The sequence below is a fragment of the Rhinolophus hipposideros genome, assembly GCF_964194185.1.
Source record: "Rhinolophus hipposideros genome assembly, chromosome: 23".
Lineage (NCBI taxonomy): Eukaryota > Metazoa > Chordata > Mammalia > Chiroptera > Rhinolophidae > Rhinolophus > Rhinolophus hipposideros.
The window spans coordinates 39466432-39487280 of NC_138069.1; the positions used below are offsets into that span (position 1 = coordinate 39466432).

General features: G+C 48.4%; 1 protein-coding gene across 1 annotated transcript in view; it reads left to right on the forward strand.

The window, feature by feature from the left end:
- The window catches only part of ERGIC1 (endoplasmic reticulum-golgi intermediate compartment 1), an 86410-nt gene that overhangs the window by 21526 nt on the left and 44035 nt on the right, over positions 1-20849 (forward strand). The window contains exon 2 of the mRNA XM_081036157.1: positions 20661-20722. Within this exon, the coding sequence (XP_080892283.1) occupies positions 20661-20722 (62 nt within the window). The remainder of the gene's footprint in view (positions 1-20660; positions 20723-20849) is intronic.

Below are 20849 nucleotides of genomic sequence, written 5' to 3' on the forward strand. Positions count from 1 at the left end.
ATCGTGCCTATTGTTCCTACTTAATTCCAAGAACTGGGCTTTGTCACATTGAGCTGGTACCTGCTTTGTCACAGAGTTGTGTAGGTTCTACAGATCAGGACTTTTAATTGCTTTTGACATGTACCCTTTGTAAGAAGTGCATTGTATATCGCAACCCAGCATTCAATGTATAAAAACTCAATAGTGTTAGCTTTATTATAATCAATGTAAATATATTTTCTATTCTATTGTAGTCTCATTTTTTTTAATGCTGGTTTGCAACCCACTAAATTGATTTCTCAGCCCCACTAATTGGTCATAACCTACAGTTGGTAAAACATTGCTCTAGAGGGTTAAAGCATGAACCCTAATAACAGATCCCATTTGTTTGAGCACTTAGTAGGTGCCAGGCATTGCTGAACACTGTCTTGTTTAATCCTGACCTCGTTGGCACATGAGACCACTGAGTCTCAGAGGGGGTGTCACTTAACCCAGCTCATACAGCAGAAAGGGCAGAACCAGGATCCCTACCTGGTTGCCCATGGCCTTTGGGCCTTGGAACATTTCCCCTGTGGATCTGCCATTGAGCCTTGCTCAAGATTCTCCCCAGAGGACGTCTTGGTAGATATATGAATGACAGAACCAAACATCAAGTTGGCCTAGAAAGAAATTCATAACAGTCTCTTTTATATTATGCTATACCCATGCAAGGGGTTCCCAAACCTGGCCGATGATTTGATTTTTTTTCTTCTTCTTAAAATCATCTTTAAATTGAGGTATAGCTGATCATAAAGTGTTCTCATCTTAAGTATACAGCTAGACAGCTTTTTACATACATACCTGCTTGGCCACCCCCAGATAAGACACAGATTTCCAGCACCCTGGAAAGCTCCCACAGGACCCATCCCAGTCAGGACTCCAAAGAGGGAACCCTTCTCCTGACTTGCTTCACCGTTGATTAGTTTTGCCTATGCTCCCATGTCACCTAAATGGAACCCTATAGTACGCCTAAGTGTGTGTCAGTCTTCTTTCATTCAGTGTAACATCTGTGCGTTTCACCCATGTTGTCATGTGTATCAGTAATTCATTCATTTTTAGTTTTGTGGTGTCTGATTTGGGGGAGGTACTTTTAAGCTCTTTAAAGAGCCTTTTCATAGAGTATTACAGGCACATCAAATAGCATAGAAAATCATCTATCCGCCTCCACCATTTCAAGAACCATGTCTTAAGCCCCATCATTGCTCTTCTGCTTTCACGTGTCCATCCCCACCCCGATCCCCGGATAATGACTCTCCTAAATGTGATGCTGGTTTTTCCTGTGCCTGTTGGTGAGTTTTTACTACCTATGTATGAATTCTTATTAGATCCTTAATTTGAGAGAGTGAGCGTGCCCGTGCGTGCATATCACTCTTTTTTTTTTTTTTTGCATTGTTCAGCCCAGATTAAAAATACTTTGTTCTAATGTTCCAAGACTTTCTGGAATTCAGAACCTCAGCTCTGTGCTGCTGAGGTCAAGGGAGTTGGATCAGAGTCCAGGAGGAAAGGCCAATCGGGGAGGGGCAGGAAGAGAGTAGAGTGGGGATTGAGGCCTGGGGGCTGGGGGGTGTTAGGAGGAGATGCTGCCAGACTGTGTGAAGCAGCTGTAACTGGGGGGTCCTCGGGGCCTCTGCCTTCATATCTGAGCTATGGGAACACAACATACCCCTCATTCTGACCTGATTTCCTGGGGCCACGGGGGCCACGTCTGCTGAGCCCACCTTCAGAAGGACTTGTGGGGGAGAACGAAGTTCTCCTTTGGGACCAACCTGCTTATTGTGGTCCTGTGTACCTCACACCCTCAGGTGCTCGTAGTAAGAGGTAAGGTGGTGAGCGCCCACTCACGGGGCCAGGCATCGTGACTAAGTAAACACTCTATGTGGTCATACCTGGACCCCCTCAGAGCAACCCAAAGAGGTGAGCACTGTTTGACGGACTGGGACATTGAGGCACAGGGCAGTGACGTATATTCCCCAAGGCCACAGCTGGCGAGTGGTGGAGCTGGGTCTCATGCCCAGAAAAGCTAGCTCACGTTGTAGCTCGAGGGCCTAACCCAGCACCCAGAGCAGAGCAGATGCTGGTGACATTTGCAGAATTGATGCTGAGTGAACGGGCGACAGTGCAGATGCAGAGCTGTGGGAAGCCGCCTGTGAGGAGGCCCCAGGTGGCATCTCTGCAACTCTGAGGCTTTGGGGAATCCAGAAGCCAAGGCTTTGAGTCTCAGCTCCCATGCTCCTTAGCAGTGCCACCTCTGGGGACCATATCTTCCTCTTCTGGAAGGTGGAGACTATGACAACCCCCCCCCCCCCAGGGTCACTGGGACTGCATGGTCAGGATGTAACACATCACCGACCTTTCTGGGTACAGGTGGGCCTCCCCAGTAGGCGGGTCCCAAAGACCAAGGTCATCCTGTGGGAGAGTGCAGGAATAATTGTTTAGGCCCATGGGATTCACAGGTGGGCACACACGAGCTGACCGACCTAACTGATGCTGTCCCTTAACTTTCCCATGTCTGTGGTTCTCCCCTCGGAGGCCAGCCGGCTGCGGGAACAATGCTGACTGGCCTTGGCCATGGTCTCCGCCTTTCAGCCCTTTGCTGTCATGTGACACCAAGAAGACAGCCAGCCAGGCCTTGGCCAGCTGCAGAGGTGTCACTGCCCCTGGTCAGTCCTGGCTGTGTCCTGGCTGTGCAGGACAGCACTCGCCTCTCCCCACTCTCACTCTGCATTGAAGCCACCCTTCCTGGCTGGTAGTAACCAGCGGGCTCTCATCCCCACCCTCACATACCCCCACTGTTGACCTCCGCGTTCTGCACTCAGCAGGGCGGTTCACAGGAAATCCAAGCACGTTTTCCTCACAGCCTGGAACTAAGCTTCTGTGAGTGCCTACTGAGTGCCCAGGGCTCTTTCTGCATTTTAGTTAGTGATCACGTTTGTTTCTCAAAATCACGCTAGGGGAGAGGTGTAATCTCCCCTCCCCACCCATTTTACAGGTGAGTAAACTGAGGCTCAGAGAGGTCTAGCCAGTTGCTAGACATAGGCACAGTCACAGTCAGGATTTAAACCCCAGCCTGTGTTGTCTCTACTTCACCCCATGCTGCTTTGTAGAGAGAAGGCAAAAATAAGCCCATGAATTGTGACAGCCACGGTACTGCTGATAGATGATAATTGCAGCTGGCACCTGCCGCGTGTGTGCTCCGTGCTGTGCGCTGTAATCATTGCCTTCCATGTGCTCCCATTACAGTCCTCACTTCCCTGAGGTAGTCGGTCTTTTTATCCCCATCTTACAAGTGAAAAACACTGGAGGTTCCAGAGGCAGGCAGCAAATGCATGAGGGGAAGAGCCCTGCACATGCACACCTTGGGGACCTTGGAAAACCAGGTACCATGTTTCCCCAAAAAGAAGACCTAGCCAGACAATCTGCTCTAATGCATCTTTTGGAGCAAAGATTAATATAAGACCCGGTCTTCTTTCACTATAAGACCTGGTATAATGTAATGTAATAAAATATAATACAATTAATATAATATAATATAATATAATATAATATAATATAATATAATATAAATACCAGATCTTATATTAATTTTTGCTCCAAAAGATGCATTATGGCTGATTGTCCAGCTAGGTCTCATTTTCGGGGAAACAGGGTACACTGTGGTCCATCTAGACACTGGAATATTATTCAGTGCTAGAAAAAAAATGAGCTACCATGCCCTGAAAAGACATGCGTATTACTGAGTGAAAGAAGCCAATCTGTAAAGACTACATACTGTAGGATTCCAGTTATATGACATAGTGGAAAAGGGAAAACTATGGAGACGAGATCAGGGGTTGCCTAGGGTGGGGAGAGAGATGAATGGGCAGAGCTCAGGATTTTTAGGACAAGTGAAACCACTTTGTACACACTATAATGATGGATATATGTCATCATACATTTCTCCAAACCCATAGAATGTGCCACCGCAACAGTGAATCCTCATGTAAACTATGGACTCCAGGTGACAATGACATGTCAATCTAGGTTCATCCCCTGTAACAATGTCCCACACTGGTGGGAGTTGTTGATAGTGGGAGAGACTGGGCATGTGTGGAAAATCTCTGCACCTTCCACTTAATTTTGCTAAAACTATTCTAAACAATAGTCTATTTTTTATAAAAAGCAAACAGGTATACAGTGTGCTTGGCAATGGAGCTGCCACCAGCCTGACCCCCTGGCATGTACTCTTCACAGGACCCCAGCAATGACGTGATGGGGGCGTGGCCCTGCTGATGACGGGGGCTTCCCTGGCTGGATTATCTGTGGGCTCGTCTTTTCCAGGAGTTCTTCCAGGCCTGCTCTCAGGTGTGGCTTGAAATCCAGTGCAGGAGTGTGCAGTGTGTGGGGCGTCAGGGAAGCAGTGGTTGGAGCAAGGTGACCAGAGGAGGCCAGGGGATGGCAGGCACACCCTGGCGCTCTGCCCGGGTGGATTGATCCTCCCACTTGGGGGTGAGGAAGGAGGAGGTGAGGGAGGCGGTAACCACATTCTTTGGTCCCCATTCCCTGGGACAGTGTGTGCTCAGGCTGGCCTCGCCGCTGCCAGGGCGTTGCAAAATTCAGGCTCAGTTGAATCAATGTCCTTTGGAAAAGTACATTTTGCTCAGGAGCCAAGAAAAACTGAAGACTCTGCAGCCGGCACACTGGAGTCGAGAGCCAGCCGTGACTCACACCCAGTGGGAGGGCGGAGGGCTGAGCTCAGGGCAGGCCACGGCCCTCGCGTGGGCCCAGGCTCCCTCTGCTGCCAGGCCCCTCGGCCAGCTCAAGGCTCTCTGCTGGGACAGTGTGTGTGTGTGTGTGTGTGTGTGTGTGTGTGCGCGCGCGCGCGCGCTCGCTCGCGAGCCCTGTGACAGCGTCTGCAGTCAGCTTCCTCAGGGCTCAGACCCCCCTCGCTGTTTAGAAAAGGTTCTGTCCCTCAGAAGCTATGGACAAACTGAATCGCTCTAAAAATCAAGTTTCCTTATTGATTTGTGCTGTTGGTTTGGAGATGACTTCCAAGATAAGTCTTTGGTAGAGAACAGCTCCAAAAGCCTAAAGATTTAGGGCCACCTCGGTGTGTGGGAAAAGTCCCAGATAGGACTCGGATATTTCTCACTTTTGACATTAGGAAATTTGGTGTCGCTTCCTGACTTCAGTTTTTCTGCCTTAAAAATGGGCCTGGACGAAATCAGCCTTGAGGATACCCAGGAAGCATGTGGCTTGTGAACGCCTCCCCGTAGGGAGGGGAGGAGAGGATTTATTAGGCCTCGGCAGACATGGCTAATCCATGTCAGCACTTGCCCACCAAGTCCACTGTCACCCTTAGCAGCTGGGCTGCTAGGTCCCCAGGCCAAGTCTGAGCCACAGAAGTGTTTTCCTTGATTTGCGTATTGTTTTATTTGAACAAAAAACTGGTTGCCATCATTTTTAAATTGGTGATTTTGCCTCAGACCCCACGTTTCTGGTTTTCCCTGATCTGACCACCCTGGGGCTCCTTGCTGTAGCCACGGGCCAAGCTGGGGTCCTTCTACCCCCGTGAGATGGGCTCTGGACCCTCCAATTTGCCGCAGGCCCCACCTAGCCCACTGCTCTCCTTTCCAGCACTTGCCTTGCCTCAGTTGGCATTTTTCTACGCGGGAGAGTCGTCTTCTTTCAGAGACACGGAAGGCCAGTTGTCTCATTGGGTGCCATGAGCAGCTAGGTGATCAATGCCCGAGCCCATTCGTTCATTTGCGATGCTCAGTGTTTCCTAGAACCTTTTTCAGAGGGAAAGGTATTTCCTATCTGGGAATCATTACTCCCTGGTGAATTTGTTTTATTTTCATTTCCCCACATAGGCTTTCCTTGAAGCAAGGGCTCAGATGAGCCATGAACTATTAAGGAAAACACAGGTTGAGGCAGATGTTGGACATAGGGGGATGGGGCGGTGGTCCCATCCCCTCCCTGTCTCACTACCTCCCTGCCTCTCATCTGTGAAGTTTCAAACACTCACCTGCACATCTCAGGTGAGCTTCGCCTGGGAAAGCCCCCAGTCTTCTGTGGCTCAGTGGGCCTCTTGTTGCTTAAAGATGAGGCTCTCTACTTAAGATTGCAGTACCAGAGCCTGGGTCCCCAGGATGTGTAAGGCCAGTTTCTGCTCTTGTGAAGTTCACAGCTTCATGGGGAAGACACCAAGAATACCCTGTTTCCCTGAAAATAAGACCTACCTGGACCATCAGCTGTAATGCGTCTTTTGGAGCAAAAGTTAATATAAGACCTGGTATTATTTATATTATGTTATATTATATATATTATATATTATGTTATATTATTATATTATATTGTATTATATTGTATTATATTATATTACCTGGTCTTATAGTAAAATAAGACCGCGTCTTATGTTAATTTTTGCTCCAAAAGACGCATTAGAGCTGATGGTCTGGCTGGGTCTTATTTTCGGGGAAACACGGTATTAATGAGACAGAGTGGGCTGGGCTATTCACTCATGATTGCGGTCCACACATGTTAATGATACACACCATGAAGCGGATTCCTCAGCCGGCCTGAGACTGATGAAGGTGGCTTCTCAGAGAAAAGGATGAATGAGCTGAGTTTTAAAGAATTACCTGGGGCTTCTGACGTCACCTCCCACTCCGACTGTATCAGCCTCCGTGCTGTTCCGGGAACCTGCCTATATGCTCCCTGCCTCAGGCCCTTTGCACTCGCTATCCTTTCTGCCTGGGATGCTTTTCCCTGCATGTCCATATGGCTGCCTATCTCACATAACTCAGATCTCTGCGTGTCACCTTGTCACGTGAGCCTCCTCTGATTCCCCTCACACCCCGTCTAAACCAGCACCCACGTTACGCTCTGTCTCCTTAGCCTGTTGCGGTTTTCTTCATAGCACTTACCAGAAATGACATGGTAGTTCACTTACTGTTTGTCTGCCCCACCCGGATGTAAGCTAGGTGCAGGCGAGGAGTTTCGTGTCTGACCACTGTTGTATTCCTAGCTTGGTCCACAGCAGGCACTCAATTATGACAGAAAAAATGGATGAGCTGGTGAAGGAGAGAGAAGGGGTGACGCAGACCGAGGGCACCGTGAATGCAAAGGCACAGAATGGACCCTTCTGGAACAAAACTTGGGTGGGGCAGTTGGGTCTGGCGAGGGGTAATACACAGACGGGCTAGCTAGCCCAGAACAGGCCGAAAGACCCCGTCTTTGTTTCTCTCATTTACAACCTGTTTATTCTAGGTCAATGGAAAAGTACTGAGTCGTACCAAATGCAAACGGTCACCAGCTAGCCTCTCACCCGGGCCACGGAGAACACTTTGATCCCTTTCCCTGTGCCTTTTTGCATGAGCTTGTCTGAGAAATCTCACCTTCTAATTGGTGGGCCAGACCTCGCTTTCGAAAGCACACAGCTGGGACCCAGCACAGCGTGCTAACTCCCTGCTCAGAAGTTACTGAGGGCGCAAACCACAGCTTTGCCACGTACTGACTGCTCCCCAGCAGGAGCTGTCACTCTACCTGAGACATCCTTCCACTCTGTCCCCCAGCCTCATTTCTGCTTGTCTTTCTAGACTCAGGGTCTTAGCCCGAGAGTCATCGTCTCTACACCGTCTCTTCTGAGCTTTAGTTTCTTTTTGTGTAAAAATGGGGACGAACCCTGTTTTTGTATCTTAGACCATTTTGAAGAATCAATGAGATGACATGGGTTTAGAGGCTGGCCTAATAAAGCCTCTCCTTCCCCTTCCTATGACACCTGGTCCCTCTCCAGCTTTTTTCTCTGTGATTCTTTCCTCACCCCGCAAACCTCTTGAAATCTTAATCCTGTCCTAGGCTTTCACTGCCAGGCCTGGCCAGAGCTCAGCCTTGACTGTTCAAGGTAGCGGAGAATGTTGTCCAAAAGGTGGTCTCATGACACACAGTAAACTTGAACCCCCTGGGATGGAGGAGGTCAAGGACCTTTGGGACCCCCTCCCCGAAAGGGGCACCTCCCCCTGGTATCTTGGCATGGCTGTCTTACCCCAGTATTCTCCTCTTATGCTTGAAAACACAGGCACCAATAGCCCCTTCCTTTTAAATCTGTTGAAGGCCGTGCCCTGGCGGGGAGCCACGGCCATGAGAATCCAATCCCCGGAATAGCTCCTGCTGCTCAGCATTTAAATGCCGTCTGTATTTTTATCCGATGATGGGTCACTTCTGAAACACACCCCCCTCAAATTCAGCCCCTCTAAGAATACATTTCCATTTATAGCTTCTGCCCTCGGGATGTTGTGTCCTGGGCCGAGGCTGGTGGCCACGGCCTGTTTCCAGTGATTTGGAAGTACTTTGAGGCCCTAGCTGTCCCTCAGCCTGCGCTCCCTGTGGCCTTGACAGCAGAAAGCCTGACTCCCAGCCAAGTTCAGGCTCCGTCTGACACCAGGCCTTTCCTCTTTCTGTGAGAGCAGGAGCTCATCGGGCTGTTGCTGGTGGGGGGCGCACATGGGGATGAGACCTCTGTCCAGCTGTGCTCTGCTAGGGCCTCTGGGTGGCACCACACCTCAGTATGGGACCCTTCCTCCTCCCCTCTCTGACAAGTACCCATAGACTGCTGTCTTGCCAGGTTCTATGTGGGCACAGGAGGACGGGTGAGCATGGGCAGCCAAGGCCCCAAGGGCCAGTGTAGAACTTTGGGGAGGCCACAGAGGGACCGGAGAGGGTCAGTCCAATCCTGATTCTGCTTCTTGCTGGCAGTGTGAGCTCAGACAAATGGCTCAGCCTCTCTGAGTCTCCATTTCCACATTTGTGAATGGTATCTCATAAGTGGTGGGGAGGGTTCAATGGGTAGAGTAGGTCAACTCTGTAAGTAGTGCTTGTCTTGTGGAGCAGAAGCCCAGGAAATACCAAGTCCCTTTCCCACCCCTCTGGTGACCTGTGGGGTAGGGACAAGGTGAAAATTTGGGGCAATAAATCAGAAGTTGGACACAAACACGTGACTTACGCCTTACCAGTTCTAACACTGGCATCTCCTGAACTGTGCTTTTTCACAGTGCCAGTTTATGCCCTCCCGCCCCCATTCTGCCCCCATTCTATGGTGGGGCCTGGAATCTGCAAATTTAACCATCATCCCAGGGGACTCTGAGGCCCAAGGACCACACTTTGAGAACCGCTGCCTCTTCCATCCATTCCAAAAGTGTTTCTGCAGACCAGCTGTGTGTGCCTGGTGCTTTTCTACGCCCTGGGAATAGAGAGGAATTCAAAGGCAGGTGAGGTCCCTGCTCTCTTGTAGCTTATCTTTTAATAGTGGATTGGGGCTGCGAACAAATACATAAAACACAACATCATATCAGGTAGTGATCTTAAATGCCGTGAAGAAAAAGCAGAGGAAGGAGATCAAAGATCAAAAGGGTGTTTTAGTTGGTCGCCAGGACTGGCCTTTCTGAGGAGGTGACATTGGAATATAGACTTCGTGAAGTGAGGGAACAAGCCATGCAGCTGTCTCAGGGAAGGACATTCCAGATAGGACAGCAAAGGCCAAGGGCCTGAAGTGGGAACAAGGAACAGATGGCATTAGAATGTAGAGCTGGAAGACCAGTGCCCCCTCCCTCCCTGCAGGGCCGGTGGCAGGAAGCTAGTCTTGGCTGAGTCTGCAACACTGTTGAGGGCGTAAGGGACCTGTGTCATTGTTAAGAGTCTTCTGCAAAGCAAGAGCTGTTTGTCACTTATCTCTTCTTGTTGCTACAGAGCTCAATACTAGTATCTGCCATTGTTAGGAAAATCGTAAATTCTAACAGGTAAAGGGTGTGGTCTGGCCCAGGGAGACCTCCATCTTTTTGCCAATTGACCATCTGAAACACTCTCTGAGAATGTCCTGGTCACCTTTCTGATCGGCTCATTTTACTTTCTTGCTCATCATCTTTGCCCCAGCGGCCAGCAAAGTGTGTCTCACCACCTCTCAGGCACTTGGAAAGCCCAGGAGGACACATACGGTGACTTGGAAAGAATCTGGAGGCCTTGTCTTTCTCTAACACAAAAGTGCTGCTGCCCTGTCTGTGCTTCACTTTAACTCTCTGCCGATGAGCAAGTGTGGGTGCCACACCCCCTGGGCTTCCTCCTACCTCTGTTGTTTTGTGATCCTAAGAACAGGTTTTGTGTGGGAAGCTGCTGAGTTTTAATCTGGGCGTGTGCAGTGTGATTGGCAGGCCGGATGCCTCTGGGAATGAGGAAGCTCCGTTGGTATTACTGTGTGGGCTCCAGAGGACAGGGTCCACATCTGTCTTGGTGACTTTCTCCTGGCTCTCTGGAACTTGGCACAATAAATCAAGGCTTAGAAGAGTTGACTGTGGGAGTTAAAAGAGAAAGGGCCTGACCCCAGATCCTTTGGGGTGTAGGCGGATCTCAGGGTCAGGCGGAAGAACAGGAGAAGCCAGAAGAGGACGCTGAAGACTGAGGCTGCTTTAGGCCGCCAAACGAAGAGACAGATCCAAGAAGGGACAGTCAGTACGCTCCGTGCAGGGGCAGTATTGAGGAGAGCCAATGGCATCTGGCCCTTGGAGACTCCTGGGTGATTTTAGTGAGAGCAGGAAGAGAGAGCGGGTAAGGAGGGCTGGCAGCAGACGGCTGTGGGGTAAGGATGGAATGGAAGGTGAGATGTGAGGTTTTTCTTTCTAGGTCAGTCATTGAGAAGTGTGCTGTGTGCTTCCTATTACGTCACATTGAATGGCACAGAATAACTGGTTGTCTTCTCTTTGAGACGCTAAGATTGATCATTGGCGGGTGGCAGCTACCTGATCCATCTATTGTGAAATTTCCCATCGTTGGTGATACTTGCCTAGATTCAGTATTTCACCAGAAGATGCACCGTGATGGTTCTTACAATTCTGTTCGTCCTTCTGCTGTATTCTTTGCAATTATTCTATAAGATAGAACTTAGTCCTCACCAACTAATTGGCTGCCTAGAAAAACATTTTATATGTACAATAAGTCAAAATAAGTGCTTTTCCGTTATTTATCAATTTCAGAATAATGAGTTGGTAGCCTAGCGTCTCCTAAGGTGTCCAATGAGGCTTTTTTGTTTTTGGAAGTATCATGATGAACTCATAGATTGCTTAATGTGTATGATGTGTTTCAGTCATGAGCATCATTTAAAAATTTTTTTCCAACAGCTTTATTGAGATGTAATTGATATACAATAAACTTTGTGTACTTAAGGTGTACAATTTGAGAAATTTGACATGTGTACACCCATGAAACCATGATCACAATCGAGAACGATCACCTCGCAGAGTTTTCTCGTGACCTCCCTTCCTCCCTCCCCAGGCAGCTGATGATCTACTGTCCCTCTAGATTACTTTACACTTTCTAAAATTTTATATAGATGGAATCATGCCATATGTGCCCTGGTTTATTTTTCATTCAGCATAATTGTTTTGAGAATCATCCATATTGTTGCTCAAATCGATACTCCCCTGCTTTTTATTGCTGAGTAACAGTCCGTTGTGTGGATATGCCATCACTTGTCTACCCATTTGCCTATTGACGGACATTTGGGTTGTTTCCAGTTTGTGGCTGTTACAAATTAAGCCTCCATGAATATTCATCTATGTGTGTGTCTATGGGAATGTGCTCTCATTTCTCTTGGGTAAATGTAGGGGTGGAAAGGCTGGATCGTGTAGGTGTATGTCTAACTTTTAAGGAAACGACCCAACTTTCTTCTGTAATGGTTGTACTACTTTTCTTTCCCACCAGCAATGTCTGAGAGTTCCAGTTGCTCCACGTTCTCACCAACACTTGCTATGTTCAGTGTTTATAATTTTAGCCACTCTAATAGGTATAGAGTAATGTCTCATTGTGGTTTTAATTCACGTGTCCCCAGTGACTTTGATGTTACCATCATTTCATGTGGTTATTCACCATCAGTAAGTCTTTGGTGAAATGCTCAAATCTTTTGCCTAGTTTTTAAGGGGTCATTTGTTTCCTTACTGCCGACTTTTGAGAGTTCTTAATATCACCTATAAATCCTTTATCAGACGTGTGGGTCACATATGTGTTTCCCCATCTGTTGCTTGTCTTTTCATTCTTTTAATGGTGCCTTTCGAAGAGCAGAAATTTTTCATCTTAATGAAGCCTCATTTACCAATTTTTTTGGTATGGATCCTGCTTTTCCTGTCTTATCTAAAAAATATAGAAAAATAAAAATATAAAAAACTTTGCCTAACCAAAGATCACAAAGGTTTTCTCGTTTTCTTCTAGAAGATTTATAGTAAGTCTTGAAGTCAGATCCAACTTTGTTCTTTTTCAGAGCTGAGTCCTCTGTGATTCCATACGAATCTTGGAACCAGCTTGTCAATTTCTACAAAAACGTTTGCTGGGATTTTGTTTAGGATTGAGTTGAATCTGCAGATCAGTTTGGAAAGAAATGCCCTCTTAATAGTATTGAGTCTTCTGACCCATTATCACAGTCTATTTCTCCGTTTATTTAAGTCTTCTTTAATTTCCTCCATCAATGTTTTAGAGTTTTCCGTATCTGGGTCTTATACTTCTCTTGTCAAATTTATCCCTAAATATTTAATAGTTTTTATGCATTTCCTAAGAATAATAGGAGTAACTATTGTGTTAGGTTTTGGTTAAACCTTCTATTGTTTCTTTCTAAAGATACCAGCAAGGATGTAAATTTATTTTTATTGACCTTCCCCACCCCCCCCACACAAACACACACATAAAATTGAACAGAACACAGTGTTCAAAGCTTGGTTTTTTTCTCTTTCTGTATGGAGACCTTTGTCACTCTCCTTTACAGCTGTATCACCCTCCACTTCGTGGATGGTCTGTAATTTATGCACCAGTCCCTGAGGATGGACGTTTGCATGGCCTCCATGTCGTTTGCTATTGCAGCTGGTGCTGCAATGAATAGCCCTGTGCACACGTCATTTTATGTTTTTACCTGGAATTTACTGAATTCCATTAACAGGCCAAGCCCTGCATGACCCACAGGAGATTTAGGGACAAACTTGACCCGTACCAGCCCAGCAGGAGTGGAAGACCCTGCAGCAATCTCGGGGCTTGGCCAGGAACATACATAAATATATATGCAGAGCCCAGGGAGGTGCAGGAGGCCACCTTGGGAGGGGCCTTCTGGAATTTCAGTGGTCGGATTTATTCCTCTTCCTCTTTGGCCAGACTTGGTGGCTTTTGTGGGAAGGAGGGGAGGAAAGAGGGCAGGATTTTGTGGTCCGAGAGGGTATTCTGACGTGGGAGCGAGGTCACAGGTGGAGGTGTTTGGAGCTCCGAGGCTAGGCTGTAGACAGAGGCCTCAAATCTCACATGGGCACCGAGATCTGAGGAGAGAGCCACAAGGGATGGGCTGGAGCGAGACAAAGTTGTGTGTATTAGTGTTGCATGCAGAGTTCATCACCCAAACCTCCTTGTCAGTATAGGAGGTCGTCTCCCTGTCCCAGGCAGGCCTGTGGCACAGGGTTTAGACACAGATGCCCGGGAGCCAAATTCGGGAGTTTGAGTCCTGACCCTACCTCTTGGGCTCGTGCAGTGGCAGGAACGAGGGTGTCGACCACACACGAAAGCCCTCACTGTGGGGCCGGTCGTGAGGCTGTGACTGCTACTCTTACTATTATTCCTCGCTCAGAGCTCCTCCATCTGGGCTAGAGATGGAGACAGATGGACGTTTCTTTTCCTTCGTTTTGACACTTGAGGGGGGAGTGATGCGAGCTCAGGTGAGCAGTTTGAATGTCAAGGACAGGATGGGGGTGCGGTGAGAATGATTCTAGGCTGCATTAGAACTGCTGCCTGCAGGGCTCAGCTCTGGTGCGTTCATTTACCTCTGTGTTCTCCAACACGTGCGCACACACATGTACATGCACACACACATATGTACACACGTACACCCACGCCCCAGTGGTTCTCAATAAGGTTAAGGAAATGAGCAAGTGAGCAAACAAGCACACTGTTCACCTAACTCCCTGACACTCGGCGTTGAGGGCTCTGCCAGGCTGGTGGGCAGGGCTGACCAGGCCCAAGAGCCAACTAAAACCCTTGCTGGCTATTTTTGGGACAAATGACCCACCACTTCCAATGACTTGCTCCTAAATGGCGTCTAATTTCATTAAGCCTTGGAAACAGTGACATCACAAGCGCCTGCCTAGTAGCCGCCCACATATGGCGAACCACAGAATGAGCTGAGATTCGTCTAGAACTAGGGCAGAAGTGAGGTCCCAAGCAGCAAACGTTCAAATAGCAAAGCTGAGGCATTCTGTTATGAAAAGAAAGTACAGAGGAAATCCATTAGTCAGACATTTCCAGAGGCAGTTTTCCTTGCTTGGCAATGGGAGAAGACTTACGCCTGTTTATTTTAGGTGAGGCCATACAGCCCTTCCTCGCCCTGTCGGCTAGCCGTGGCCCGTCCAGCGAATTTCTGTTAAGTAAATCCTATATTCGCATTGACGACTCGTGTCCATGTTCGTTTTATCCTAAGGAGTGATGAACTGAGAGGCACAGATTCAGTACCTTTTTGATTAAACTAGTGACGTGGGTACTTACTGTACCGCTAGAGAAAGTCACCAATCCGGATGGACTTTATTTTTCTCCCTGTGGGGTCCTTTGCCCGGTAGGCTCTGCCTTCTCAGGCACAGAGCCAAAAGGGAGAGGGAAAGACCGCTTACTCCAGATTCCTGGTCTCCAGAGGGGCGATCAAGGCAGGGTCAGGCCTTCACCCAGCAGGAGCAGAGGGAACCAGAGGCCTCTCGGAGAGGGCACAGGCTCGATGGGAAAAGGTGCTTCCTGCATGTGACGTTTTGGTCTGCGTACAACAGGAGTTCTCTGCTTTAGCACGAAGGACACTTTGGGCCCCTAATCCTTTGTTGTGGGTACTGTCCTGTGCATTGTAGGATGTTTATCAGCGTCCCCGGCCTCTATTCGCTGGGTACCAGCAGCATCCCTAGTATGACAACCAAAAACGCCTCCAGAGATTGTCAACCGTCCCCTGGAGGACAAAATCACCCCTGATTGAGAACCACTAGCATGAGAGATAGCACAGATTTCACCAGCTTTTTAATGGCTTGTTTTTGTTGTAAATACTCTGACTCTAATTATACCTTGAACTGGGCAGGTCACCCCTTTTCTTGGGGCTTCCGCTTTCTCACCTGTACAATGAATGGGTTGGACACAGTGACTTCAGAATACCTGCTCCACCTGACGGTGGATTGTGTGAAAGGCAGGAGGCCCCTCTGGGGTCTCTGTGTTTGAATCCTGTCCCAGCAGGAGGTAAGCCTTGGCCACCTTGCCACGGCGCTGCTCCCATCCTGGTATCCAGGTCAGTCTTTCTTAAGTCCAGTTGATTATGCTTCTGCTTTCATTTAAGCCCATTTTGACTTTTTTTTTTTTAAGTGAAAATTTCTAAATATCCACAAAAGTAGAAGAGCCCCAGGGGCCCCTCACCCAGCTTCCTCACCATCCATTTCATTTTAATCTTGTTCCTAAGGCCAGCCAGTGGGCCTTTTCTCTATGCAGATTCATTCACAGACTCATTCGTTCAGGTCAGTTCCCCAAGGACTTGGATTGGGCAGGGCTGGGCAACAAGGAGGCCTAAGTCCTGCCCTGGAGAAACTCATGGCCCAGTGGGGGGGACAGGGAAAGAGCATTTTGCCTTTGACAACCATAAAGAATCCATCCTTTAGGTCTTTCTGTTCGAGACTAAGCAATTCCAATTCTTTAACCTTTTTCCCTAAGAAGTATTTTCCATCCACATGGTCTGGTTTGTCTCTGCATTACTGGGGAAAACAGCAAAAACATAAATTAGGCCTGGATTCAGATCCTTGCTGTGGCACTTCATAGGTGGGCAAGCTTAGCCAAGTCACTGTCTTCTCCGAGGCTCATCTGTAAAATGGGTTAACAATCCTTAACTCGCCGGTTAGCTGAGAGAACTGGATAAGAACATGCGGGTCAAGGGCCTTGCATGAGCCAGGCACAAACTAGGTGTACAGTAAGTATCCCTTCCCCCGCTCCCATTCTTCTTATCCTTTCTTTCACATTCTCTTGACAGTGAGTAGCCATGGCTAATCTCATCACCCATCATGCAGTGAGGGGCTGACTAATATGAGACAAAGAGGATGGACGGCTCACTTCCTGGTCTGTCACATGCCTGAGTTCTCACCACCCTCCCAGTAGCCCATTTTCTTAGTGACATTCACTGCTGACTCATTTGGCTTGTGGTCAGCTCTGAATCCAGGGTCTTTTTCAGCTCTCCCTTTATCCCACCACCACTCAGCTTGGATTTGTGGCATGGGAATGGGATCATTATTAGAGAACATTCTATTTAGGTGACCCTAAATAGCAAAGCCAAAGGCATTGCTAGACCATGGGCTCTGTCTACATTAACCACTTTCATTTTCCCACCGTCTAGAACACTGACAGTAGGTAGCTAGTAAATATCTGTTGAATGAATTAATGTGTTTTGAACTGGTCCCTGTCTTCCAAGAGATTCGCACCTGCTCTGAGGCAGCATCTCTGGAAAATCAAATAAAACCTTGTGACTTTAATTTACCAACAATTGAGCTCTAAATCGCTTCACACAGATGTGGACCCAGACTTGGGTTTGAATCCCAGCTCTGCTAATCGTGGGCTTGGTGACTGAGCAAGTTGCTTGTGGCTGAGCCTTCGTCTTTTCCTTGGGAAAATGGGATATCAGCATCTGCCAGGGTTATTGTGAGAAGTAAATTTAAATATATGTGTGCAAGAGCCCAGCACAGGCTGGCAGTGATCTTGGTTTCGTGTCATTGGCTCTTTCTGGATCACTTACCTCCTTTGATGGCTATTGCCTCCAAGTCTAACCTCTTCTCTTAGACTTTTGTTCAGCCTTCTTCCCCCTTCCCGCCCCCAACAAGGACATACTCTGCCTGACACCCACTACACTCAACAAACATTCATTAAGCCAGTTCTTCAAATTCAGATGCCTGCAGGGACCAGGCGTGTGTGAAGAAAGCAGGCAGGCTAGGATTTTTATGTGAAATCTCCCCCTTCAATTTTTTTTTAATTGCCTTTAAATTAATTTTTTTAACTTTTCATTTTGAAATAATTTCCGATTTGCAAAAAAAATTGCAAATAAGCAATACAGAAGCTTTCCACGTGCCCTTTCCTCAAGTTTCTCCAAATGGTAACATCTTATGTAACCAAATATCATGATCAAAACCGGGAAGATGACACTGTGCAATACTATTAACTAATCTACAGATCTACTTCATGTCCCCTCTGTTGTCTCATGATGTCCTTTTTCTGATCTAGGACGTCCCGCACAATTGGGTGGTCACGTCTCTTCCGCCTCTTCCAATCTCTGACAGTTCCTTAGTCTTTACTTGCCTTCATGACCTTGATACTTTGGACAAATGCTGGCCATTCGTTTTGTAGCGCGGCCCTCAGTTTGGATTTGTTTGCCGGTTTCTTATGATTCACTTGAGCTTGTGCATTTGGAGCAAAATCCCCACAGCAGTGATGGTTTGCCCTCGCCAGTACGTCACATCGGGAGGCACATGACATGTCTCCTTACTGGTGACACTCACTGGGTCACTTGGTTACGATGATGTCCGCCTGCCAAGTTTCTTCTCTGGAAAGTTACTCTTTTTCCTTCTGTAATGAGTAAAGATTTTGTGGGGAGGTATTTGGAAGGTATATAAATAGCCTGTTCCTCATCACACTTCTAATGTATTCATATCTTCATTTATAGCTATCTAGATTCTTGCCTTTCTATTTTATCCAGTGGGTTATAATCTATTACTGTGATTATTGATTTTAATGTTCGCATTGTCCTTTCTTGGCCAGTGTGGGCCCCATTAAACTGGTTTCTTGTCCTTTTCGTATGTCCCCATCTTTCTTGCTTTCTGACGTGAAATGATGCTCCAAGGTCATCTTTTATTTTCTCTGCCCAGCCCTGGAATTAGCCATTTCTCCAAGGAGCTACTTCTTTTGAGTAAAGAATGATATTTAGAAACCAAGATTTGAGTACCAGATGTGCCCATTGTCCTCTGGCCGTCATTGGTCCCGGACCCTCTCTATGGAACGAGCTGGGAAATATATGTGTATATGGTGTGTATACACCTACATGGATATTTATGCATGTTGAAAACCATGAATTCACAGCGATTCTTCCATTTCCACTCCCCATCACAGGGTTTATTCAGCTTTTCTCTCTGTGTACCTCCCTTCCCCGACAGTGAGGCACCTGGGCCCCATTACCTCACTGTATTTACTTATTGGATCGGTCCCCCTGTATGTAACAGTCTCCTGTCTCTCCTTCCTCACCCTTACTGGGTTCTGACACTCTGCCCTGGGCCACCCCCACCTTGTCACCCTGTGCCGCCTCGGACTTTCCATAAAACTCCCAGGTTTGAAATGATAGTTCATATATTTTTAAAACTGTGAGGCCCAGCTTCTGCCTGTGGGCCTTGGATGGTGAGTGGTAGTAACTGGACCAGGAAGCTGGATTGTTAGCCCCTCCCACCTCTCAGGGGGGCCACTCCCAGTGTTCCCCTCCCAGCACCACTTGCTGGTGAACGCAGCCTCCAGCACACGGGATACACACTCCTCTTGCCTCTGCTTTTGCTGTTCTCACTACCTGGGCTGCTCTTTGCCTGCACCCACGCTTCCTGCTGTCCTCCTGCTTTGTTCAGACATCACCTCCTGTAGGAAGCTTCACGGATGACCCCGGGGGCCTTTTCCGGGTTCTCTGGTGCCTCCAGCGAACCCCACGATGGAACACCACTGCCTTCTCTTCCCATTCCTTTGTCTCTGCTGCTGAACTATAGACGCATGAGGCCGATTTCAGCTCCGTGTCCTAGTGCCTAAAAGAGAGCCCAGCACCTAATAGGTGGTCATAAATGTTACTCACATGAGCATTAATGATAGTAACAGCAGTACTCGTTCAAATAGCACTCCCTGGGTACCAGGCGTGGTTCTAAGCACTTTATGTGCTCTAAGTCATTCAGTCATAACCCTTATGCTGTGAGATGGTTACTGTTGTTGCCCCATTTTACAGACAGAGGAACTGAGGCACAGGGAGGTTAAGTAAGTGATATGCCCAAAGTCACACAATGGTGGAGTCACATTTGAACCTAGGCAGGCTGACTCCACAGTTTCTGCTCTCACCTCTCAAATGCCTCTCATGGTAAAAGGGGTCAGCATTTTCAGAATAAGGGAGGTATGTACGTATGGATTGTTGAGTCCCGTGGACTCCACCTTCCCAACCACATTGCTAGCCCCCATTTCTAGTGCCCTTACGGGCCCAAGCACCTGGCTGAGCAGGCAGGAGAGAAAGTGGTACCTTTTAACTCGGTGGCCCACAGAAATAGTTTCTCCCCTGAGATCTTAGGAAACCGAGCACTGTTCACGTGTTATTAGAGTGAGCACATGGGAGTCAAGTATCAGGTCTTACGCAAGATTTCCAAGTCATTGCATTGGGTTGGCAGGGCACTGACACTGTTTCCCAATCACCAGCGGGGAACCACACGCTGGACCGTCAACCCCGAGGGCCAGAGCAGCAGTTCTTCAAGCCAGGCTCTACCAGAGAGCCTGGGAACGATGTGTGTGGACTTGGAGCGCCGTCAGTAAAGCTCGCCGTGTGATAGCTGTCTGCTCAGGGTCAAGTGCAGGGGAGGAGGACAAGTGTGTGACAAGCCTCCCCTGTGAACGCTCCATGTCAGATCTGCCAGACATTTATTTCCCTTATACCTCTCAGTAGCCTACTGGGGTCTGGCAGTAGTAGCCCTGTTTTTACAGACAAGGAAACAGGCTCAGAGAGGGGAAGTCGTTTGCCTAAAGTCACACCGTGAGGAAGATTAGCCAAGATTTGAACCCAGGGCCGTCTGATTCAGGGCCTTACCTCTTAAACAGCTGGCCATATTTAAACCCATGGAGTCTGTCTGACTCCAAAACCCCAAATCCTGCCACCACAGCCCACAACCCCTGTCTCTGCCCCAATGGGATCCCAATGAGAGAAAGGCGCCTACGTCTGGGTTGGAAACCCACATTAAACGGGGTCCAGATCCAGCACAAGCTGATGCTGAGACTTGGGCCCCAGGCAGGATTGGATGTTAACCTCATGCCTTGGAGTTAAGAAGAACCTTCAGGAGCCTGAGGAAGTGGGGAGTGGAAACAAAAGGACGAGGAGGCGGGAAAGGGAAGAGGGGGTGGAGAGGTGACGCCGGGCAAGATTGCAGCAGTGCCGTCATAGAACTCAGGAAAGACTGCATTTCCCTGTTGCCTTCAACGTCAGAGAAACCTGAGCCTCGGAGGGTTCCGTTCATTCCACAATGCCCATTGAGTGCTGACTGTGTGCCAGGCCCATGCGAGGGTCTGGGGACGTGGCAGGGGATAAAAGCTCGCCAGGCCCCTGCCCTCATGGGGATGACATTCTGATGGGGGGAGACCAACCAAGAAACATACCCAAATGAGAGGTCAAGGTCCTCTTGGGTGCTGATAAGTGTCATGAGGAAGTAAGGGCAAAGGTAAGGGCAGTCTGTGGGTGGGGGGCCCATCAGAGGGGGTGTCCCAAAGGAGTTGGTTCTGGGAAGAATCGTGGCTTGCCGAGACATGTGGCACACGAGCTGCCTGAGCCCCAGACTTTGTGCCCAGCTCACGTCTGTCCCCTTTGCTCTCTGCAGGTTTGACATCTACAGGAAGGTACCCAAGGACCTTACGCAGCCGACGTATACCGGGGCCATCAGTGAGTAACCAGCCGCCATTCTTACCGTTGCCCCCACCCCTACACGACCCCCCCATACCTGTGCCCTCTCTCCCTCTGCAGACCTGCTGGGCCAGGGAGGAAAGGAGAGGGGAGGAGGGAAGAAATG